Source organism: Malaclemys terrapin, chromosome 1, assembly GCF_027887155.1.
Source record: "Malaclemys terrapin pileata isolate rMalTer1 chromosome 1, rMalTer1.hap1, whole genome shotgun sequence".
NCBI classification, from domain to species: domain Eukaryota; kingdom Metazoa; phylum Chordata; order Testudines; family Emydidae; genus Malaclemys; species Malaclemys terrapin.
In genome coordinates this window covers 148,886,857-148,906,395 of record NC_071505.1, presented here as the reverse complement: position 1 = coordinate 148,906,395, position 19,539 = coordinate 148,886,857, and the positions used below count along the sequence as shown (strand labels likewise).

Here is a 19,539-nt window from a genome sequence, read left to right as displayed (position 1 = left end):
CGCGTATTTTGTAATCACAAGTTGGTGTCATGCCTCTGACCTGTTGATCCTGACTCGAGGCCAGGGACAAGTAAGCAGGGCTGGGCACCTGGTGCCCATGCTGCTTTGCTGCTTCAGGCCAAACCCGACGCTTTCACTTTCCAGACGGAGCTGCCGACGCTCCTTGTGCTTTACGTGACTTTTACTGCCCGTGTCAGAGGCTTTCCCTTTGTTGTACACAGTATTTCCTGGCTGTCCTTCAGCAACACTGTGATTTCCAAAATAGGCATGTCAAAATCCACTGGAATCCCCCATGGCCAGTACACTGCAGTCTGCCATTGGCTACTGGGGTCAGCTCTTGCATGGCCCCCAGCTTTTTTGTTCTCCATTGGAATTAACTAAAGTTAAGCACATAAAGCAGCAAAACCTACTAGTTAGAGCAGGGGTCTGGGAGTCGGGAATTCCTGCGTTCTGATCCTAGCTTTGACACTTGCACAGGCAAGTCGCTTCTCCGTTCTCCGTCTGTTTCCCCCCATCTGTAAAAGGCGGGTAATAATCCTAATGATGATTTATTATTTCCACTGCAGTAGCACCTAGAGGCTGCCAAAGAAAGGTCAGGCCCCCATTGTGCAAGGTGCTGTGCATGCATGTGACAAAAAGATGGTCCTTGGCCCAAATTGCTTCTACTGGCCTCCCTCATGGGGAGGGGAGAATTAAATTCCTCTTTGTGCAGTGCTTTCGAATCGTAAAGTGCTGTGTGTTCTTGTTTAATGTGAAATGACTGGGACCAGATTCCTCGATGCCTGTTTGTCCAATAGCTACTATAGCACCAGACAGCTGGTGGGCATGGGAAAACGGGAAGCTGAAACCCACCACAGACGTACAGGGCTTGTGGGTGTATGAGGTGAAGAAAAATTACCAAGGCTTCCTCATACCTTCCTGGATTTGAAATCTCTAACTAGGGGTGGGGAGGGGAAATAAGGACATACTTTTTAACTCAGTCTGAATATTTAAAATGCTCCTTACCCTTCCTCTGCCAGTGTGTCCTGCCCTGCCTCTCCTTACATCGTCTTCTATTCTATCCCTAGTCCCCGCAATGCCCTCCTTAGCCCACTGTTCCACACTCACACACTCTGTGCCTTAAATCTGACTTTTCCTGCAAAGCTCACAATGTTGCTAATCCTTTGGGCATTCACTTTAAAGAAGGGCCCCAAAAGGAGTAGGAGAACATGTGGTGGGAAGGTTGAGAGGCTAATGCTTTAAATAAATGGACAATAGAAAATACACTAGGAAATCTGGAGGCAGGTTTGAGTTTTAGACTACCAGCTCCTGGAGGCAGGGACTATATTTTCTGCTGGGTCTTGTATGGAGCCAATAACATTATTATCATTTGACTAATAATGAATAATAAGAAGTGTATTGTGGTAGTGTCAGGACTGGAGCCCCATTGTGTTTGGCACTGTACAAATAATAACACATAAAAGAGGGCTTGGTGAACACAGAGTGGAAAAGGTCCAGACCCTCAAAGGCGTTTAAGCTCCTAACTTCCACAGAAATCAGTGGAAGTTTAGGAGCCTAAATACCTTTGTGGATCTGGGCCAAAATAACTATTTTGCTAAACAGTGGGCCCATTCTTTCTAACCAGGGACAGTTTGCAGCATGGACGCATGTCTTTAAAGGGCTCTGCCACTCTCTCCGGGGATGACGTACCCTTTTTTTAAAAGCCACCAACTCTTATCAGATCAATAAGGCCCAATCAATGGTTTTCCCTTCTAACGACGTGTTGGGTTTGTTATCTGGGCAGCTGGCAGCTAACAAGAGGCAGCTTTATATCTGTTTATTGTAAAGAAGGCGAAGCAAACTGCAGGCTGGGGACAGGCCGTGGGATGTTTACTGTCAATACAGCAGGAGAGAGAAAGGAAATATAAGGAGCAGAGGCCCTGGACTGCAACCCAAATGAGTGATCTGAATGTAAACATAGCAGTACAGCTACAGAAGGAAAGTGGGTGGATTGACCTCGACAAGGGAGTGTTTCTCTGTGTTTTGAAAGGGTTTATAAATGATCTAGTTAAGAGTTAGAAAACAGGGAAGTGTTTGTGGCAATCAGAAAATAATGCTGGGCAGGAGAGCTCTGAATCCCCAACAGAGTCTGAAAGGTGCTTCAAATTCAGACCAAAGGCAAAGCAGTGTTTGGGATTTTTTATATATGTATATATGTTAAGAATCACCATTTTAAAATAATAATAATAATAATAATAAAACCAGAGCTTGAAAATATAATTGGACATATTTTTTCCTAGTAGGTTGAAACACATTGTAACACAAAACGGAAAAAACAAGGAAACCTCCCAGCTTGTCTCCTCTTCTCCATCCACAGAGGAATTAGGTGTCTTGGGTTTGCAAGGCAAGGAAGGCTGCAGACCAAAAGCTGGAAGTGGTTCTGAAACACCCAGCGCCAAGCAAGAGAATAAAATTTAAATTTTGGAGCACAAGGAAGAACATCCTACCATGAAACCATTCACAGAAGAAGATGTGGAATTTTACATCCAGAATAAGGTAAGTATTTGTGTATATATCTCTTCTCTGTCTCCACAAGTAGAGATGATCTTGAAAAGTTCAGAATTCAAGGATTGGATACTTGTCTGACTCTTGAGTCTTGGGACAAAATGGGACTTAAGTATCATGATAATAAGATTTCTAGTGACATTTCCAATGCTTCCCTTTCAGAACCTTAGCAAAGGGTTTGGTTTGGTTTGGTTTGGTGGCCTCTTAGCTTTTCCCTAGATGGTCATCCTGTCCCACTTCAGAACCAGTTTGTGTTTTGGGCTCTGTCCTGCACAGCTTGGAATTTCAAATGTGGTTACAGCTGGAGTTGTTTGTGTTTAGACCTAGGAGAGATTCTAGGGTTCATATTTATCCAGCCAAAAGCCCGGATTTGATAGAAACAGAGCCAAAAATATAGCAGCAAGATTGTCTCTAGGGAAGATAATGCACGTGTTCAATAATTAGGGAGAGGTGGATAATGCTAGAACTCACCTAATCCTTTTCCTAAACCTTGGATGCTTATATAAACAAGCCAGCTAACCTTTTAAGAGAGCTAGGCAGGAACTAGGTTTCAATTTCATTGGAACTGCTCCGATTTTGAATTTTTTTTCTGTTCTGAAATGGACCAAACCCCCGCAAAATTGAAATTGCCTGCACAATGAGAGATCATTTCAGGTCAATCAAAATGTTTTGTTTCAATTTCAGTTTATATTTATATTTATATTCTATTAAATACCAAAATTCAACAAAAAGTCAGATTAAACAGAAAACGGAGGCTTCTGTTTTGAAAAAGTGGAAATGTTTTGCCCTTATCAGAACGCTGTTCATTTTTTTCTAAACTAAAGATCACTGAAATCAACACATCTTTGCAAAATGTTTCACTTTTAACAAACTGGTATTTTCCGATGGAAAAATGTTCCATCCGAAAATTTCCAGCCAACTCTGCCAATTAGTACTTCTCGCTGTAAAGATTTCTATTGCAGGATGACATAGGAGCCAGAGGGCACGGTTGGGCATAGAGAGATTTGTGATAGTGTATTGCCTCATCTGCAGTGGTACCGAGCACCAGAGGTAGCATTTAAATGGGGCCCAGAGCCACCAGAATTTTAGGTTCCACCAGAAGCTTTTCATCCCTCAGAGAGCGATTTCTTTCCAGCAGCCTCCTAAGTGAGAGAGACAAGGTTCCAGTTATTAATCATTATTATTATGTATTAAATCATGACACCTCACAGCCTGTTTGTTAAAACTTATAATCATATAATGAACCAGCACAGATACCATGTAATAATTTATGCATGTTAACTTAAACGTTTTTTTACAACTGGGTCTATTAAATGTATGGATTCTTCTCTCCACTCCTCGGTCATTGATCTTCCACCCAAGGGAGGCAGGGCAGCAGCCAGCCACCAGCCTGCCTGCAAGCTACTCCCTGCCTTTTTTCTGAATCACTGTTGTTAACCCACTCTTGTAGCAAAGAAAAAATCCAAATATGTATTGGATGGAGATGGAGGGATGAATTTGACCCAACCCCAACTCGGTTCCAGATCCCAAACCAAACCCGTTTTTGATATCCAAAATATTAATACATTGGTGTTCAGTTTTTAACATTTGCTTTGACACTCCCAAAGCTGGGATCTGGAAAGGGAAACACCAGTATATGGCAAAAGAGGCTGTTCGGCACAGCGTTTATAACTGCGACGGGAAGTGGCAAACATCAGAGATCACATGGGAAAGCCACTTCTCCCAAGACCTCCATCCTGTTTCTGGGGCCCGAGGTTCATCTATTACTAGATATAGTAATAACCACCATGGCACTGGTGAGTTTTCAGACACGCAGTACTCTAATGAAGAGTGAATCAGTGGCAACTAAGGTGTAGAGGTCAGAGGAGGTGACTGGGAGAGTAGACCTGGCTTTTATTCTTGTTTCTGTCAGAGATTTACTGTGTGTCACTTCCCCTCACTGAGCCTCAGTGCTGTTATTACAAAATGTTGTGATTTCAAATCTGCAAATCGTTTGGTTGGGATTTTGGCTGCAGGTTCTAGTTGGTTTCATTTTCTCCCAATTAGTTCTGCTAACGCTAGCTGTTGAGTTTCTGCTGGGTGTGTTCCTCACTGCCTCTATCCTCATCATATAAGATCAGGCACCAGGATGAAGGGAAGCGCAGCAAACAGTCCTCACCCATCATCCTGCATAATGATCCCTGGATGGAGGAGTAATTAGACATATGTTAATTAACTTACTTAGTAATAGCAATAAACTTAGCCTCAGAACGGTTTGGTATGGATAAGCCTGCATCCCATATTGACAAATGTGTGAGGATCATGTGTGGAATATGCCAGTGTCCTTCACTAGGCATGGTTTTGTATATTCCTTCTGTTAAACCCTGAATAATTGACTCTGACCTGTATCTTGTATCATCCCTGTGTGACCCTGGCTCTTGTGCTGGTGTGGGATGATTCATGTTGGTTTTTATTTATCTGGTTTTCCCGTTCACCTCCTCCATTCCACTGAAACTTGCGATAAACAATATTTTGGCTGATACTGCTTGACTGGAGGGAGAGTACAGCAAGGCACAAACTTCCTGTGAGAGCTTGTGGTTACCGCTGAGATCAGCACAGAGGAGGAACTTCAGCACCCTTTAGAAATGGAATTGCTCCTATGCTTCACACATGCAAAGCCACTGAGCCAAGTTCAGACCAGTCAGTTGAGTTGTGTCAGCCTACGCCAGGAATGAATTTGAGTCAGTGTTTTCTGTTATAGCATCAGTGGGCTTGACCCAGCAGAGAATACCTGAGCCACACAAGCTCTAGGAGACTGCAGTTCCTGGATCAGTGACTGGCTAGCCTATGCAAAGGGAAAGCTGGGTAGTCTTAGGCCAAAACCAAAATCGGCCAAAGAATGGAGAAATTCCAAGATAATGAATTGTCTACCTACGATTCCATACTGTAATACATTGCTGAATGGCCTCATCTACTTTAGACCCTCCAGCCAGAACTCCATTCTCACCAGCTGGAGTAAGCTGGCAGTTATCAAGAGGAGAACTCTAAACTTTTATTGCCCAGAGTTCTGTACGCACACACATTTCAAGATGCCCCAGGTTCAGGTGATCTCTTGGCTGGAGATAGATTGTTTGCAGTTAGTCATGATGTAAAGTTACTTGCTTGATGTCTACAGGTGGAACGGCGACACCACCTGGTGTCTAAGACAGTGGATGAGGTGCAGAAGATCATCCAACAGCTGACCGCAGAAATCAGCTACAGGGACACGCGATTTCAGGCCATCTCTAACTCTGGTGTGCACAACGAGAATTTTAGGGTAAGGGCGAAAGGTTTAGTGTACCGTCTGGTGAGCTGCATGCAATGAGTTGGTGGTTCACCCCTGTTCATAGTGGGCAAGTATCCATATCACAAACCAACACCATAGTTGGCACATTGCTGAGACTGCCAGTAAAGATGACAGAGAAGCCACGGTCTGAAGGGACTGTGGAGACTGAATTCCCTTGTTCCTGCTACAGGAGGATCTGGCAAGGCAAGATTAAGGAGTTGGGTAGTTTGCCTTGCTACTGCTGCCATGTGTAACATGGTTAACCAAAGGACTTCTGTCACCAGGGGAGGTCTCAGAGATTTTACTCATAAGCTGGAATTTTTCCATTTTCATCATGAGGATGTAAATTGGATGGTGGGAAAAGTGAAACTTCCCCCTGGATTAGAGTGTCAGATACCCACCAAAATAATAATGTTCACTCTCAACTCTGCCAGTGTGAAGACTGGTTATTTCAATGTGGCTCTTTAAGTCAGAAATAAATCAGTTTAATAATGAAAGAATAATAATAAATTTGAACAGACCTTTTCATCTGAAGAGCATTATGTTACTATAGTTATGCATTATAGACCCCATTACTGAAATGCAGCCACTTCTAGGGTGGAACAAAGCAACTGAGTAAAAGCACAGAGCAATCTTTGCAATAGTTTGGGGCAGAAAGTGGAAAAAAATTAGTGTATGTGATTTGAAACTTCAATGGGTATTTGGGGAGGCAGAACATTATTACCTGAGTTGGAATTTGGCTATGCTCTGGGGCACGCAGTCTTAGTCATTCTTAGGCCATTTTTGAAATATGGCATCTCCAGCAGCACAGTACTCCATGGTAACAGTATTGATCCACAGAGAAGAGTGCCCCATTCTGAACCACAAACACCACTTGGTGCATCATTCAGCTGGTCCCCCAAACTGACCTAGCTGAATCCCGCTTAACATGCAAGATGTGGCAAGATCCCAGTCCAAGATGGAATGGCTGCTGAAGCCTGCAAAAAAAGCAAGATAATCTGTTTTGGGGGGAGTAATCAGGAATTACTATAGGTAAACTTGATCTGACCAATCTCTGCCCAAGTGAGACCCTGAAAACTTAACTATCTATAAAGTGGCCAGTGTATTATCCATATTTAACTAAATCCAGTGCTAAAAATCTGCATGTTATAGTCAAGTTGAGAGGGGAGGGGCGGGGGGGGGGAATGTAACTGTTAACTATATTATGTAGGAATGGAGTTGTAAAAGATGCATTTATAAGAGATGACAGTTATCTCAGGGCACTAGCTACTCCTGCTTCCAAAACAAAGCCCATAAAGTTATTGCTGTGACTGCCCCTGGGAGAGTAATGTGGTTGAAAAGACATCAGAGCACATGCCAGTCTGTGTTTGATACTGGGAGTGGACAATGGGATGGATCACTCAGTGACTGCCTGTTCTGTTCATTCCCTTTGAAGCACCTTCCACTGCTGGCAGACAGGATATTGGACTAGATCAAATGGACCATTGGCCTGACCTAGTATGGCCGTTCTTATGTTCCTTTCAGGAGAACTTTTGGGGTGTTGCTTTTGGGAACAGGAATCATTTAATATGGTGTGATCCCAATTGTTGGGAAGATCCAGACATCCATGTTGTACTTTAAGCATTCCTAACTGTGTTCTTCCAGAAATAGAGCTGGACAAGAAATTGTTTTCCTGTCTTGGGAAGATTTTTTTCAGATTTCCCATCCTGAATCAGGACAAAAAGTCAATGTTTTGAAAATGTTCACAAACTAAAAATCTGGGGGGGAAAAATCAGTTTAGGTCAACTGAAACATTTTGTTTTGATAAAATATAAGATTTGCTTTGATTTTGACCTTTTTTTATTTTAATAACTATTTTTAGTATACATGAACTTAAACTTGGAACTGAAAAGTCATGTTGAACCAAAAAAATGGAACTTTTCATTTCAACAATTTCAAAACTTTTTTAAAAAAAAATTTCAAGAGGAGGAATTTGTCAAAACTGACCCTTTCTCTTTCACGAAAAGTTCTAGTTTTGACAAATTGGCATTTTTTGACAGTAAATGATTTTGTTGAAGAATTCCTGATCAGTCCTACCCAGAAACTGTTCAGTGCAAGTATGTCAAAGGCTCTTGCCAAAGCAAATCTCCCCTGCTCCTGGTAGCCAGATGCTCCAGTGTGGACATGGTTTATTCTTCAGGAAAGGGCCTTATTTTCATCTCCCTGCCCAGTATTTGCACTGTTTATTTCCTGTGCCTGCCAGTGGGAGTTCTTCAGAGATAGCAGCTATAACAGGCCCAAGAATGTGAATTTATTACAGGTCAAAATTTAAGAAAACAACAATTACAGGTAAGTAATCATCTCATACACCCAACAAAAAGGGAACATACCTCATGATTGTCATCAGGAAATAGTACTCTAGTGGCCACATCTGTCCAGTTGGTGGATTGCACAGGGAGAGATTTAATCAGGTCTCAAGTCTTTCACATATAGGTCACTGATTCAGATATTGTTGCCTGTACAAAAGGAGTCAGGGGTCTCATTTCATTTTCTAGCAGAGAGATTCTAGATTGCAAAACCACCATCACACAGTTGACACCAGGTTGGCAGCCTCAACACAGTTCCTACGGATTCAACAAGCTGTAGAGATGGGACTCCCCTCCCGCAGTCGGGGTGGTCAATCCGGGGCACGTGGGACAGCTTGAGGGGCGTTGGTGAGGCAGAGTTGGGCAGCTTAGCTCCCTCTCCAGAGCTGTCAGCGTGGTACTTCCCACCAGTGTATTATCTCTGTGGACAATAGCTGGGCAACCTTTTCTTTATTATTAGGCTCGGCGGAAACTCCAAAATGCTGCAAGAACTAACTGTATGGCACGTGCTTTCTCTCCATGTTCTGTATACTTCTTATTTTCCTCTCTGCTTCTCTCAGGATCAGCCAGCTTTACTGGCCAAGTGGTCCGCTCTGCTTCGGGGGAAACGCCCATTCCACCCATCTGTCCAGGTACAAATACCTCACACCGACTCCTCCAAACAGTTGCACCCATGCCTGCTTCATCCTCATCCATCCCTCTTCTCCAGATATGAGATCCCTCACCCGCATAGCCAATCTCCCCTCTGACCTTCCCAGCCTCCTTGCAAGGGAGCTTGGAGCACAGGACCCTTGTTTCTAACTTATTACTTCCTTCTTGCTATACCCTAAGGAATGCTTTGCATTTTGCCAGGAGCCCAAGGGCTGGGCTGCATCTAATTTGCCTAACTTTAGCAACTGTTTTTAATACAGAGGAATGGGCCACAGACTACAGGTGCCAGCATAGATTGCTCTAGTTTGCTCCCAGTGGCTTTGCTCAGATAAAAGTGGCACATGGCATGCTGGGGCTTGTAGTATGTACAGGCTGCACAGAATGTCCATATGAAAGACAAAGATGGGTGTGAGTCCTATTCAGCCAATGGGCTGAAATGTGAATGCACCTATTCCATTATTGCTAACTCTCACGATTCTGTCTGGAGCCTTTTGATATTTGGTGTTTTCTGCTAAAGCCCCATCTGCAGGAGTCTTGTGATTCCATGAGACTCTCAGATTTCATTTGAAAAACAAAAAAGTACATTTCTAGCGCTCACGGTTAGAGAAAAGCTTGAAATAGCGACTTGAGTGCAGCCCCCAGGGCTCAGAAACCAGAAGGCAAATATAAAGAACCCCCCAGATCATTACTATTTTGTTTAAATCTCATGATCTCTTATGGCTCGACTCATAATTTTTGAAAATTTGGGAATGGCAACGCGGTTGTTCAATACACTGGGGCTTGCTCACCCCATCGCCAGCCTTCTGAAAAGTGAGATTGATAGATGACGTTAGCCAGCACAGATTCAATGATGTGTCATTCACTGAGGCCCTGCTGTTATTTTTAGTCTGATTTTTGAGGCAGGAGTGATCATGTGGCACAAAGCAGCCTTGCCCAGAGGCCATGCACACACAGATTCTCTCCCAAGCCAGGACAGCTTGAAGAAGTGAGATTTTAAAATATCTCATTGAAATACACCACAGGAAAATCCTTCATCATGAGAGAGAGAGGCCTTACAACACTTTAAGAGTAATTTGAAGTGACGGGGGAATCTCAGTCTGATTGAGCAAGGCTTAAGCAGTGGCTGAGTTCACATTAGGACCTGGGACCTTTGTCCTTGGCTCGGATCACTGGACCGGTGTTTCTTAGCCTGTGGATCACTGGTAATTCACTAGGAGGGGAGCATTTGTGGTTCCCAGGTGCATCAGAACAATTCCATTACAATCAGGGTGAGCAGGTAAAAGTAGACATCATAGAATGGAAAACGGCTGGGGGGAAATTGATTTTGTCCTGCGTGATTTTTTTCTGTGCAGATGTGATTAAGGAAATGCATTGTAAAATAAGCCAGTCATTCCATGAAAGCTGCTGTATTCTGTTCTTATGGAATGTTGCATGTAAATTTCTAGATTGGCTTTGCTTATTTCTCAACACCCAGAAACAAAAATATTTCTTGTGGGGTCCATTTTGTTCTGAAATGTCCTGTGGTGACTGTCCTCTTTCCTCCTCCTGTCCTTATATAAACGGGGAACTGGATTGACTAAACACAGGTTTTCGCAGTTGCATTTGCAATTTCTATGCTTCCTGCTGGTAGGCTTTGTTTTAAAAAATCCTACCGTGTTCAGCAGCAACACCCCAAGTCAGTGGAGCTACCAATAGTGTTACTACAGTGCGTTGGACCATTACTGGAGAATGGCGGAGTGTTTTGTTTACCTTGGGGTAACCACCTTCCAGCAATTGCTGTCAGTTTAGATTCTGTTTCTCTAGTAGGTTTTCCCCTAATAATGCCAGGGTGAGTTATGATTAGTGATAAGCAAAGCTGAAAAGCTTCAGAGTTCAGACTGTTAAACGTCTGGATGTTTTAGCCATGTTGTTTGGACCGAGAGAGCCGAGATGGTTCAATACTCCAAAAACAGTGTTAGGAAACATTTGTTCAAATTCGGAGTAGCTAATAGGTTTGACTTTGTTCATTCCCCTGCTGATTCACTATTCACAAAGAGCTTTTTATAGGAGAATGGTTGTTCTTCATATGAAGACCATATTGATATGCAAGCAAGATTAGTGGCTATTTGTTATTTATCAACTTGTTTATTACACTCATGTTTTAAAAGTTTGTCACCCAATCAAAGAGCCGAAACAATTCCGTGTGACATAGGTGACCAGACTACTGGATTCGCTTCCTGGTTCTGCCACTGACTCACTGTGTGGCCTTGGGAAAGTCACTTCACTTTTCTCTGTTTCAGCTTCCCCATCTGTGAGATAGGGAAATATTGTCCCTATCCACAAATCAGTCTGTAAAAAGGCTTATTTTACTAATGTCTTTAAGGGACTTTGGGATTCTTGGGTGAAAGGGGCTAGAGAAGTGAGCATTGACATTATTATTACTACTAACAATCTCTAGGCCAATCTCTAGACATAATACTCAGGCAATAATTTACACATATCTTGCCTTCCGTCCTAGCATCTCTCTCTGTAACTGCATCTTTTGCAATTGCAGATCTAACCGTGGAAGATTATGGATCCAACGAAGGGTGAGGAGGGGAAGGTGGAGGGAGAGGTAACAAATCAGCCAACGGTGTTCCGATTTGACGTTGGTAGCATTGCCCATGATGGTCACTTCAGCTTCCTTCTAATGATAGTTTTCTCATTTTGTGAACCTAAATAGCACATGGCTGACACATTCTAGCCTCCAGCCTTATTCTAAGACAGTGTCCTAGCCAGATAGGCTCGGAGTGGGACCTATCTGCACTTAGCTGCTTCCATTCCAGCGTGACTTTCCCTTTTGCTCAGAAGCCCCAGTGATTCTACCTGTTGTGACCATGTTCCTCGCATCCAGGTTGTAAATCTGCCCTCATTTCCTCTCTCAATCTCTCTGAACTCTTCTAGGTCTTAGCACCCAGCCACTTCCTCATCACAGTCCCACTGCGCGGCCTGACAGGGTACCGGGAGCACCAGGTACGGCACTGGCGGTATTACACCGTGCATGGGGCAAAGCTCCTTTCCCCAGTACGGGACCCAGAGGAGCTGCAGCAGTGGCTGGAGGTGGAGCAGTTCTCAAAGAGCCTGCAGCAGTGGCATGAGACAGAGGTGAACATCGAAGGTGATCTCGTTCCAGCCAAGATCCTTGCCATCTTCAGGGAGTTGATGGAGAAGTCAATTACCTCCTGTAACCTCTCCAGTGAGTTGAGCGGGAAAGGTGTGAAGGGAATCCGCCTCTCAAGTGCAGTCCTCTGACAGGGGACTGTGATCACTACCCCATAGTGGGTGTTTGGCCACTTGCCTCATTCCTTGTGAACAGAGATTGGCTCACACACCCCACAGCTGAGGAGACACTGGCCTATGATGAAGATGACTTCCATTTTCACAAGTAAGACCTCTCGACCCAGGTTCAGATTACAAGCTCTCAGAGATGTTCGGATTTTCTGTTATGAATTTGGACCCCATCCTCCCTCAGCACCACCCCAAAAGATCAACTAACATTTTCTTTTGCCTACATTTTCAGAAAATAATCTGCTTTTCTGCTGGGCCAGAACTATGTGGGTCCTATAGGCCTTCTAGGCTTCTCCAACCCAAGCTACAGAGCTTCCATGGGGTGTCCTTGTGCCCTCTGCAGAGGGGAAGCACTGGTCCCTCTTGCCTACAAATGTCTTTAAATTAAGGCAGTTGAGGTTGGAACCTGTGTCCATGGCCAGCTAGTGTTTAAGTCCATTCCTTTCTGGCCCTAGACCAACCAGAAAGACATCCTGTGATGATGTGGATGAAGGTTAGGACAGTGAATGGGGAGAGGATTGGGAATGGTACTGGGAGGCAGGGGCACCCCCAGGTACTTTTGACATGGTATGCCCCAGGGCTCCCCGATGCCCTCTCCCAGTGCTCTGTGGGGGCACTCGCCACAACTCTTGAGGCTGTCGCTGAGTGTGTCCTGTGGGCAGAGCAAAGGAGACATGGGCTGTTGTGGGGTGAGGCTGGGTAGGGAGCCTGGTGCAGGAGCCAGCCCCGTGGTAGTGGTCAGCAGAAGCAGTGCTGGCTGCTGCGCTGCCCCTTCAGGTTTGATCCCATGACCTATTATGGCGGGGGTGAGAGAGTGGCAGGGCCAAAATTGAGTGAGCGGCATTGTGACCTGGTGCATGGGGGTTGCAGCGCCACTCAGGTTTGGATGCAGGGGTTGTGGGGCCAAACCTGAGTGGTGCTGCAACCCCCGTATACCATGTTGCAATGCCGCTCACTCAGTTTTGGCCCTGCTGCCCTCCCATCATGATGCAGGGATGGCGGGGTCCAACCTGAGTGGGCAGTGGGGCAACCAGCACTGTTCCTCCCCACCACTGTTGTGGGAAGGGCCTGATGCTGACGCCTTGCCGCCCCTGCCAATGGCATGCACTGTGTGTAATGTGCCTTCGGCTGCAGGCACCACTGCTTGTGGGTGAACAGTCCCCTAGAGAAGACCGAGGCTTTCATAGCTTTGCAGCGTGTGGCATTGAGCGGCTGCCTGGCAGAGCTTCTCCTTGGAGCAAAACCCTTTGTTCTCTTTATTCAGACTTTAGACCAATACTGGCTATGCCCAGGCTGCTCCCATCCCATCCTGCTTCGAGGTAATGTCACCGGGGGTCACTTGCAGCAGAACTGCTGCTACCTCTCATAGGCAGCTCCAAAATATGTGTTTACATCCCAGCCTTCCATACAAAAGAAATTGAAGAATTGATGGCAGATGTGATGTGCTTTGTGCTGTGTTTTAAACACTCCTTTAGAGCTGTGGCTGCAGTCACCTCTAACTGCTAGCTTATGGGAGGCCACCTTAATAATAATAATCATACTTAGCAATTGTCCTCTTTGAAGCACTTTACTGGCTTAAACTTATTAAACCCACACACTCTGGTGTGAGTAAGTATTATTATCTCCATTCTTTAGCTGGGGAAACTGAGGCACATTGGTTGTATCTTGTCCAAGGCTGACCTCAGACCATATTGCCTCTCTTCTAAGGACAACTTTACCTTTCGGTGGGATGACGCTGCATCCCAGCATTGCAAACGCATGGATGCAACTTTCCCTACCCAGATGTAACTTTGGATTTTGGAGAGACCTGTTAAAATCAAACTCAGTGTTCAACCAATTCATTTAGCAACTCATTCCTACAGCAAATATTTATTACTATTGAGGGGGATGGAGTAAAGAAAAAAAAATCCCACCACCAAGCAGATGCTATGGCTTGGCAGAAAAGTCAAATGTTTTGTTTTCTTGCCTCAGATATTTTACTTATGTGGAAGGCAACGTGTCAGGGTGAAAACCTAACATTCTTTAAAGCAACCGCTCCCAAACTGTTGGTTCATCAAAGATGTCTGGGCATATGGTGCTGACTCCTCTGGAACACAACAGATGGGAGAAGAGATGGACTGAAGTAGGACAGTGTGATTAACTGTTTTCAAATAGGACAAACTCTGCCAAAGACAGCTTAAGTTACCTAAACACTTCCCTGATTTCACTGTTGCCTCTTTGCCACGCAGTAGCAGATTTGGAGGTTTTGCAGTGCCTCAGTTTGCCATTGTCACTTCAGACTGGTCAGACTGTCCACTGGAGTTGGCTTCCATGTAAGTTCCCAGTCAGACCAGAGTATGCCTAACTCACACAATATCCTTAATAACCACTAGGGGCAGAGAAAAGCCTCACAGCAGAGTTCATGGATGTGAACTTCCCCTAAAGATGAGAGGGTCTTTGAAGCTGAGGTTTCAATTGAGACCCTTTCCTACTCAGACTCACTGAGCTCCCTTGCCTCCTCTTGTGTCAGTGGGTTGTTGGAGACGTTTAGGTTGCAGCAATTCTGCTCCTCTTTATCTTGGGCTGGTCTTATGATTTGCTTGGCCCCGCACAAAGGGTTTAGGTTGAGGGGGGAAACAAGATGTTGAGTTGCTGCCTCTTCCTCCTCTTCTCCTGGTGCCCCAGGGGGATCCAGGTGGTGAGTTGTTTTCTTTGGTCCCATTGTTGGAAAGTGAGAGTTGAAGCAGGCCCCTGAGCAGCAGGGTTCACAAGGGATACAAAGCCCCGAACGGCCTCTTGCTTGGCCTGTGCAGAAGGTCAGACCTGTCTTTATCATCTCCTCTCGTTGTTCCTTCCCAGGTAAAGTCAGCATTCTGGAGAGTTTCAGCTCGGTGGTTCGAGTTGCTGTGGAGACACCAGACTCCCAGGTAGAGGTGGAGCTGGTCCCTACTGTGGAAATCCCAACCTGCTGGCCTGAGAAAGCCCGGTGGTCCCGCTGCTTCAAGCGCTGGCCTTCCCAGGAGAAAGTGCAGTGCATCAAGGTACAAAGCCAGGGGTGCAGGAGGGGGACTTAAAGAGCAAGTAACGCTATGAAAGGTCTTACCATGTTGTCGAAAACCTCACAACTGGGAGCTGGGAAACCTGCTGGAACTCTCAGAAAATATCGGCATTAAATGGTTCTGAGCAGCACAAAGGTCGAGGCACACCCTTGTCAGGGTGGCTTGACCCAAATCAGAACAGCAGCATTTTCTACCCACTTGTTACTCATTTAGCACAGATGTAAATAATGACACAAGGTGAAAGACAGGGGAGAACTAGGCCCTTTATGGGGCGGATGAGACACCATTTTCCATCAGGCACCGAGAACTCTGACTTCCATAGTCTGCAGCTAATGCTCCCCAGAGGAGGATGAGTGCCAAGCAACCAGTACTGGATTTCCAATTAGTGGCATCATTCTCTTTCTCGGTGGGTCAGTCTTAAGGTTTCAAATCGCCCTGTTCTGTATCCATCTAAAATGATCTTCCTGCCCTGAAATCAGACCTAGAAAGAGCTTGAGAAAGAGTCATGCTTCTTAAATGCCCGGAAGGGCTACTTTCTTTAGTAAAAACATCTGAATACTTAGAAATGCTTAGAAGTGTACTAGTTTTCTTAATATTAGTGTTTGTGAATCCTGTGCAGGTTTGATAATGTTTGGAACAGTATAGACAGATGTTGTGCAAGACTCCCCACGCCTCTCCCCCAGCTCTGCCAATGCCACTCAATCCTGACCAGCACCATCCTTGTAGTTCTGGTCTTGTCACTCTGCCACTTACTGTCTCACACACACACACACCCCTCTCTGCACATGCCCCTCAGTCTTGTCCTGCCCTGTACATGGTGAGTCCTGTCTTACACCACTGGCAGAGCTCTGGCCACCTCGGTCCTGATGTAGTGAGCCTCCTCCTGCTGTTCTAGTCCAGGGATTTCCCATGTAACTCAATTGCCTTTTCATCCTGACCTGCAGTGGGCCCTGCTGTGCCATTACCACATCCCCAGACAGTTCTGCCAGTGCTTGCAGCTCCCCCTTCTCCTTTGGCGCTGGGTCTCTCTGGGGTGAGTAATATCCACGTGAGGAACTGGCCTGGTTTGATGTGGACAGACGTTCACTGGGAATTAGGAAACCCAAACTTACTGTCCCTTGTAACTCAGTCCATAATGTACAACCAGATCTCAAGTGGTAACAGGCAGGTGCAGTGGATCCTTCCCTTATCCTCCCTTCAGGCTGCTCTGAAGCTAAGTTTGAATCTCCCCCTCTGTAACTTCTCCCCCGTTCTTCTGCAGTCATTTGGCTTTAATCTCCTGGCCCGCTCCAATTACCACTGGCAGCTGGGCTTTTCCCGAGCTGAGCGCATGCTGATAGAGGGCCTTGACGAGGACGGTGGCTGCCGCATGAAGTGCTTCCGAGTCATGAGACAAATGAAGGAGGATGTCTGGTGTACAGGAAATAAGCCAATCCTGACAACCTATCACCTACAGGTGTGTATAGCAGGCAAGAGAGGTGAGGTCAGCAGAGAGGAGTTTAGGGCGGGGTGGGGGAATATACAGTTGTCAGGAGAGAGCAGCATCCAAACAGAGTCTTTGCTGTGGGACGCCTATAGCAACAATTGTAATACAATAATTGTATAGCGCCCCCTAGCTAACACCGAAGGTAACGACCCTCACCACATTACTCTCTTTTCCTTACAGGGTGTGAGAATTGTTGTTTATCTACATGCCATACAAAAAGATTATGTTAAAAGAACACTATGGTTGCACGGTTACAGGTAAACACACAAAAGTCAGGCAGTCTCAGAGTTAAGGCTGCCCATGTTACCTTAAGTCCACATATGCATTACAATACAGTTTTCAACTGCATGATCACGCACTATTTCTTGACCAATATCATATATTATACTCTATTTTTCCTGCTACAACCTAATCCACTTTGCATTTCTACTGAGACTTCTGTCTGAGGAGCTCAAAGTTTTTACCCGGTCATGCTCACAACACCCTCTCTGAGGTAGCAAGGTAGGTACCAAGGTAAGAAACAAGCACAGAAAGGGGAAGTGGCTTGCTCAGGGTCACACAGTGAATGCCGGTGGTGGTAACTGGTTCCAATCCTGCTGAGGTCAATAGTGACTGAAAATTGTTCCCAATGGATGGCTGTTTGGTGACCTCTCTGAAATTTAATTTGGTGGGTCTCACTCACCAGCCCCGGTGAACTGGTGTCCACATAATAAAACCCACCATTGCTATGCTTGTTGGCATGGTAATTAGAGAGGAGGGCCAGGATTGACTTAGCATGATTCCTCTGTGTCAGGGGGGAGGTAAAGTGACAGGAGACGGTTGCGTTGCCATTGCCTTCAGTCTCCAGGGCAGTCACTCCAGCTCTTTTCATCAGCAGTAAAATTACCTTCGCTAATTGTGTGAATCTTTGGCAGCATCCTTATAACATCTCTCCTTCCTCCTCCCCTCCCATCTGCCTCTTGTAGATGGTGCTGTTCTGGACATGTGAGAAGTACCCGCGCACCAAGGACTGGCGCTGCTTCCGGGAAGGCTTCCTGCGCATGGTGAAGAAGCTGCACAAGTGCGTGAGCCAGCACTTCCTGAAGCATTACTTTGTCAGGGGCACCAACCTGCTTAAGTATGCCAACACCAGCGACCTGGACCTAGTGGCAGGCAAGCTTGCCATCTTTCTGGAGAACCCCGTGCTCTGCCTGGACTGAGGCAGGGAGAACCTGGTGTCCCAATCTTGTTTTATGCCCTCGTCCCTCTTGTTGTCTGTAGTTGTTCTTCCTGCCCTTTCAGTAGATGCTGTGACCTTGAACATGAGACGTGTGGCACGTGCAGTATGGAAGAGAAGAGTCAAACTGAGAGCAGTCTGAGGACAAAACTATCTGTAGGGTTTGCTTGATGCCCAGTCATTGCAATTTGCTTTCTACAGCTTGAGCTGCCTGTCTTGGAGCCATTGCCATCCAGATCCCCAAAACCAGCCAGACCACTCATAGGCCAAAATGCAGAGTGGTCTAGTGGTAAGAGCAAGGGACTAGCAATCAGGAGTCCTTACTCTGCCACTTACTCGCTGTGAGACTTTTGTGTTCATCACTTGACTCCTCTATGCTGCCTCCTTGCCCATCTGTAAAATGGAATTAATACCTATCTACCTGACAGCATTGTTGTGAGACTGAATGAATGTACAGTGCATTGAGATACGCAGATGGAAACCTCGGTACAATCACAAGGAGTTATTGTTAGAGCCAGTCTCTCTCATCTCCCTCCACAATTAAATGTGGGTCCTGCCTTCACTGTAAAGAGTTTAATTGGTAAGTGTTGAATAGTTCAGTTACTGTTTTTTGCCTTTCCCTCGTGGTCTTTCTCTCAAGTTTTTCTTGGGGCAGGCGCCCCGGGTTTGCCTTTGCCACCCGTGCTAGTGCCATGCCGTCAGCCCCCTGGCGGTGTTTGCTGTGACAGAGCTCTCTAGCACATCTGGCTCTGCCCAGCTGTCTGGGGGATGAACCGATCTCTCACCTTTTAGCACCTGTATATTTTTGGGTGCGGTTAGAGACAGAAGGAGATTCCAGAGCTTTCTATATATAATATATAAAAAATAAAGTGCTAGTGTTTTGAGAAAAGAAACAAAAAGAGTTCTAAAGTGAATGTTGTGTTTAATGTCATTAAATGACTCAAATTACAATAGTGTTTTATTTTCTACTATCATAAATTGCTGGCTGGATTATAACATGCTCACATAATTTAAAAAGAAACCTTCTCTTAGCTATCATGGCCAGGGGATCATCGTGAGCGCTGCGCTAGCCCCTTACACCTTTTCGTGTGATTTGGATGATTTAGTTGGTGTTGGTCCTACTTTGAGCAGGGGGTTGGACTAGATGACCTCCTGAGGTCCCTTCCAACCCTGATATTCTATGATTGTATGATTGTAAGCTCTTTGGGGCAAGGTCTGTCTTTTCATTTATGAGTGTATACAGCACCCAACACAATGATCCTTGATTGGGGCAGCGAGGCCTACCACAATATAGAGAATAGTTAGGGCTGTTGGCTAATCGCAGTTAACTCACGCGATTAACTAAAAAAAAATTAATTGCGATTTAAAAAAAGTAATCGTGATTAATCGCAGTTTTAATCATACTGTTAAACAATAGACTACCCAAAGAAATGTATTAACTATTTTGGGATGTTTTTCTACATTTTCAATATATTGATTTAAATTACAACGCAGAATATAAAGTGCACAGTGCTCACTTTGTTATTTTTATTACAAATATTTGCACTGTAAAAAAGATAAACAAAAGAAATAGTATTTTTCAATTCACCTCATACAAGTACTGTAGTGCAGTCTCTTTATCGTGAAAGCACAACTTACAAATGTAGATT

General features: G+C 45.1%; 1 protein-coding gene across 1 annotated transcript; it reads left to right on the top strand.

Annotated features, from left to right (window-relative positions):
- The first annotated feature begins 1,873 nt into the window (after window positions 1-1,873).
- On the top strand, window positions 1,874-18,716 carry MAB21L3 (mab-21 like 3). Its single transcript, XM_054016392.1, has 8 exons — window positions 1,874-1,981; window positions 2,283-2,535; window positions 5,699-5,839; window positions 8,754-8,825; window positions 11,767-12,058; window positions 14,989-15,170; window positions 16,450-16,644; window positions 17,640-18,716. The coding sequence occupies exons 2-8, from the start codon at window positions 2,488-2,490 to the stop codon at window positions 17,871-17,873; spliced, it is 1,164 nt and encodes a 387-aa protein (XP_053872367.1). The 5' UTR covers window positions 1,874-1,981; window positions 2,283-2,487; the 3' UTR covers window positions 17,874-18,716.
- Window positions 18,717-19,539: the final 823 nt, after the last annotated feature.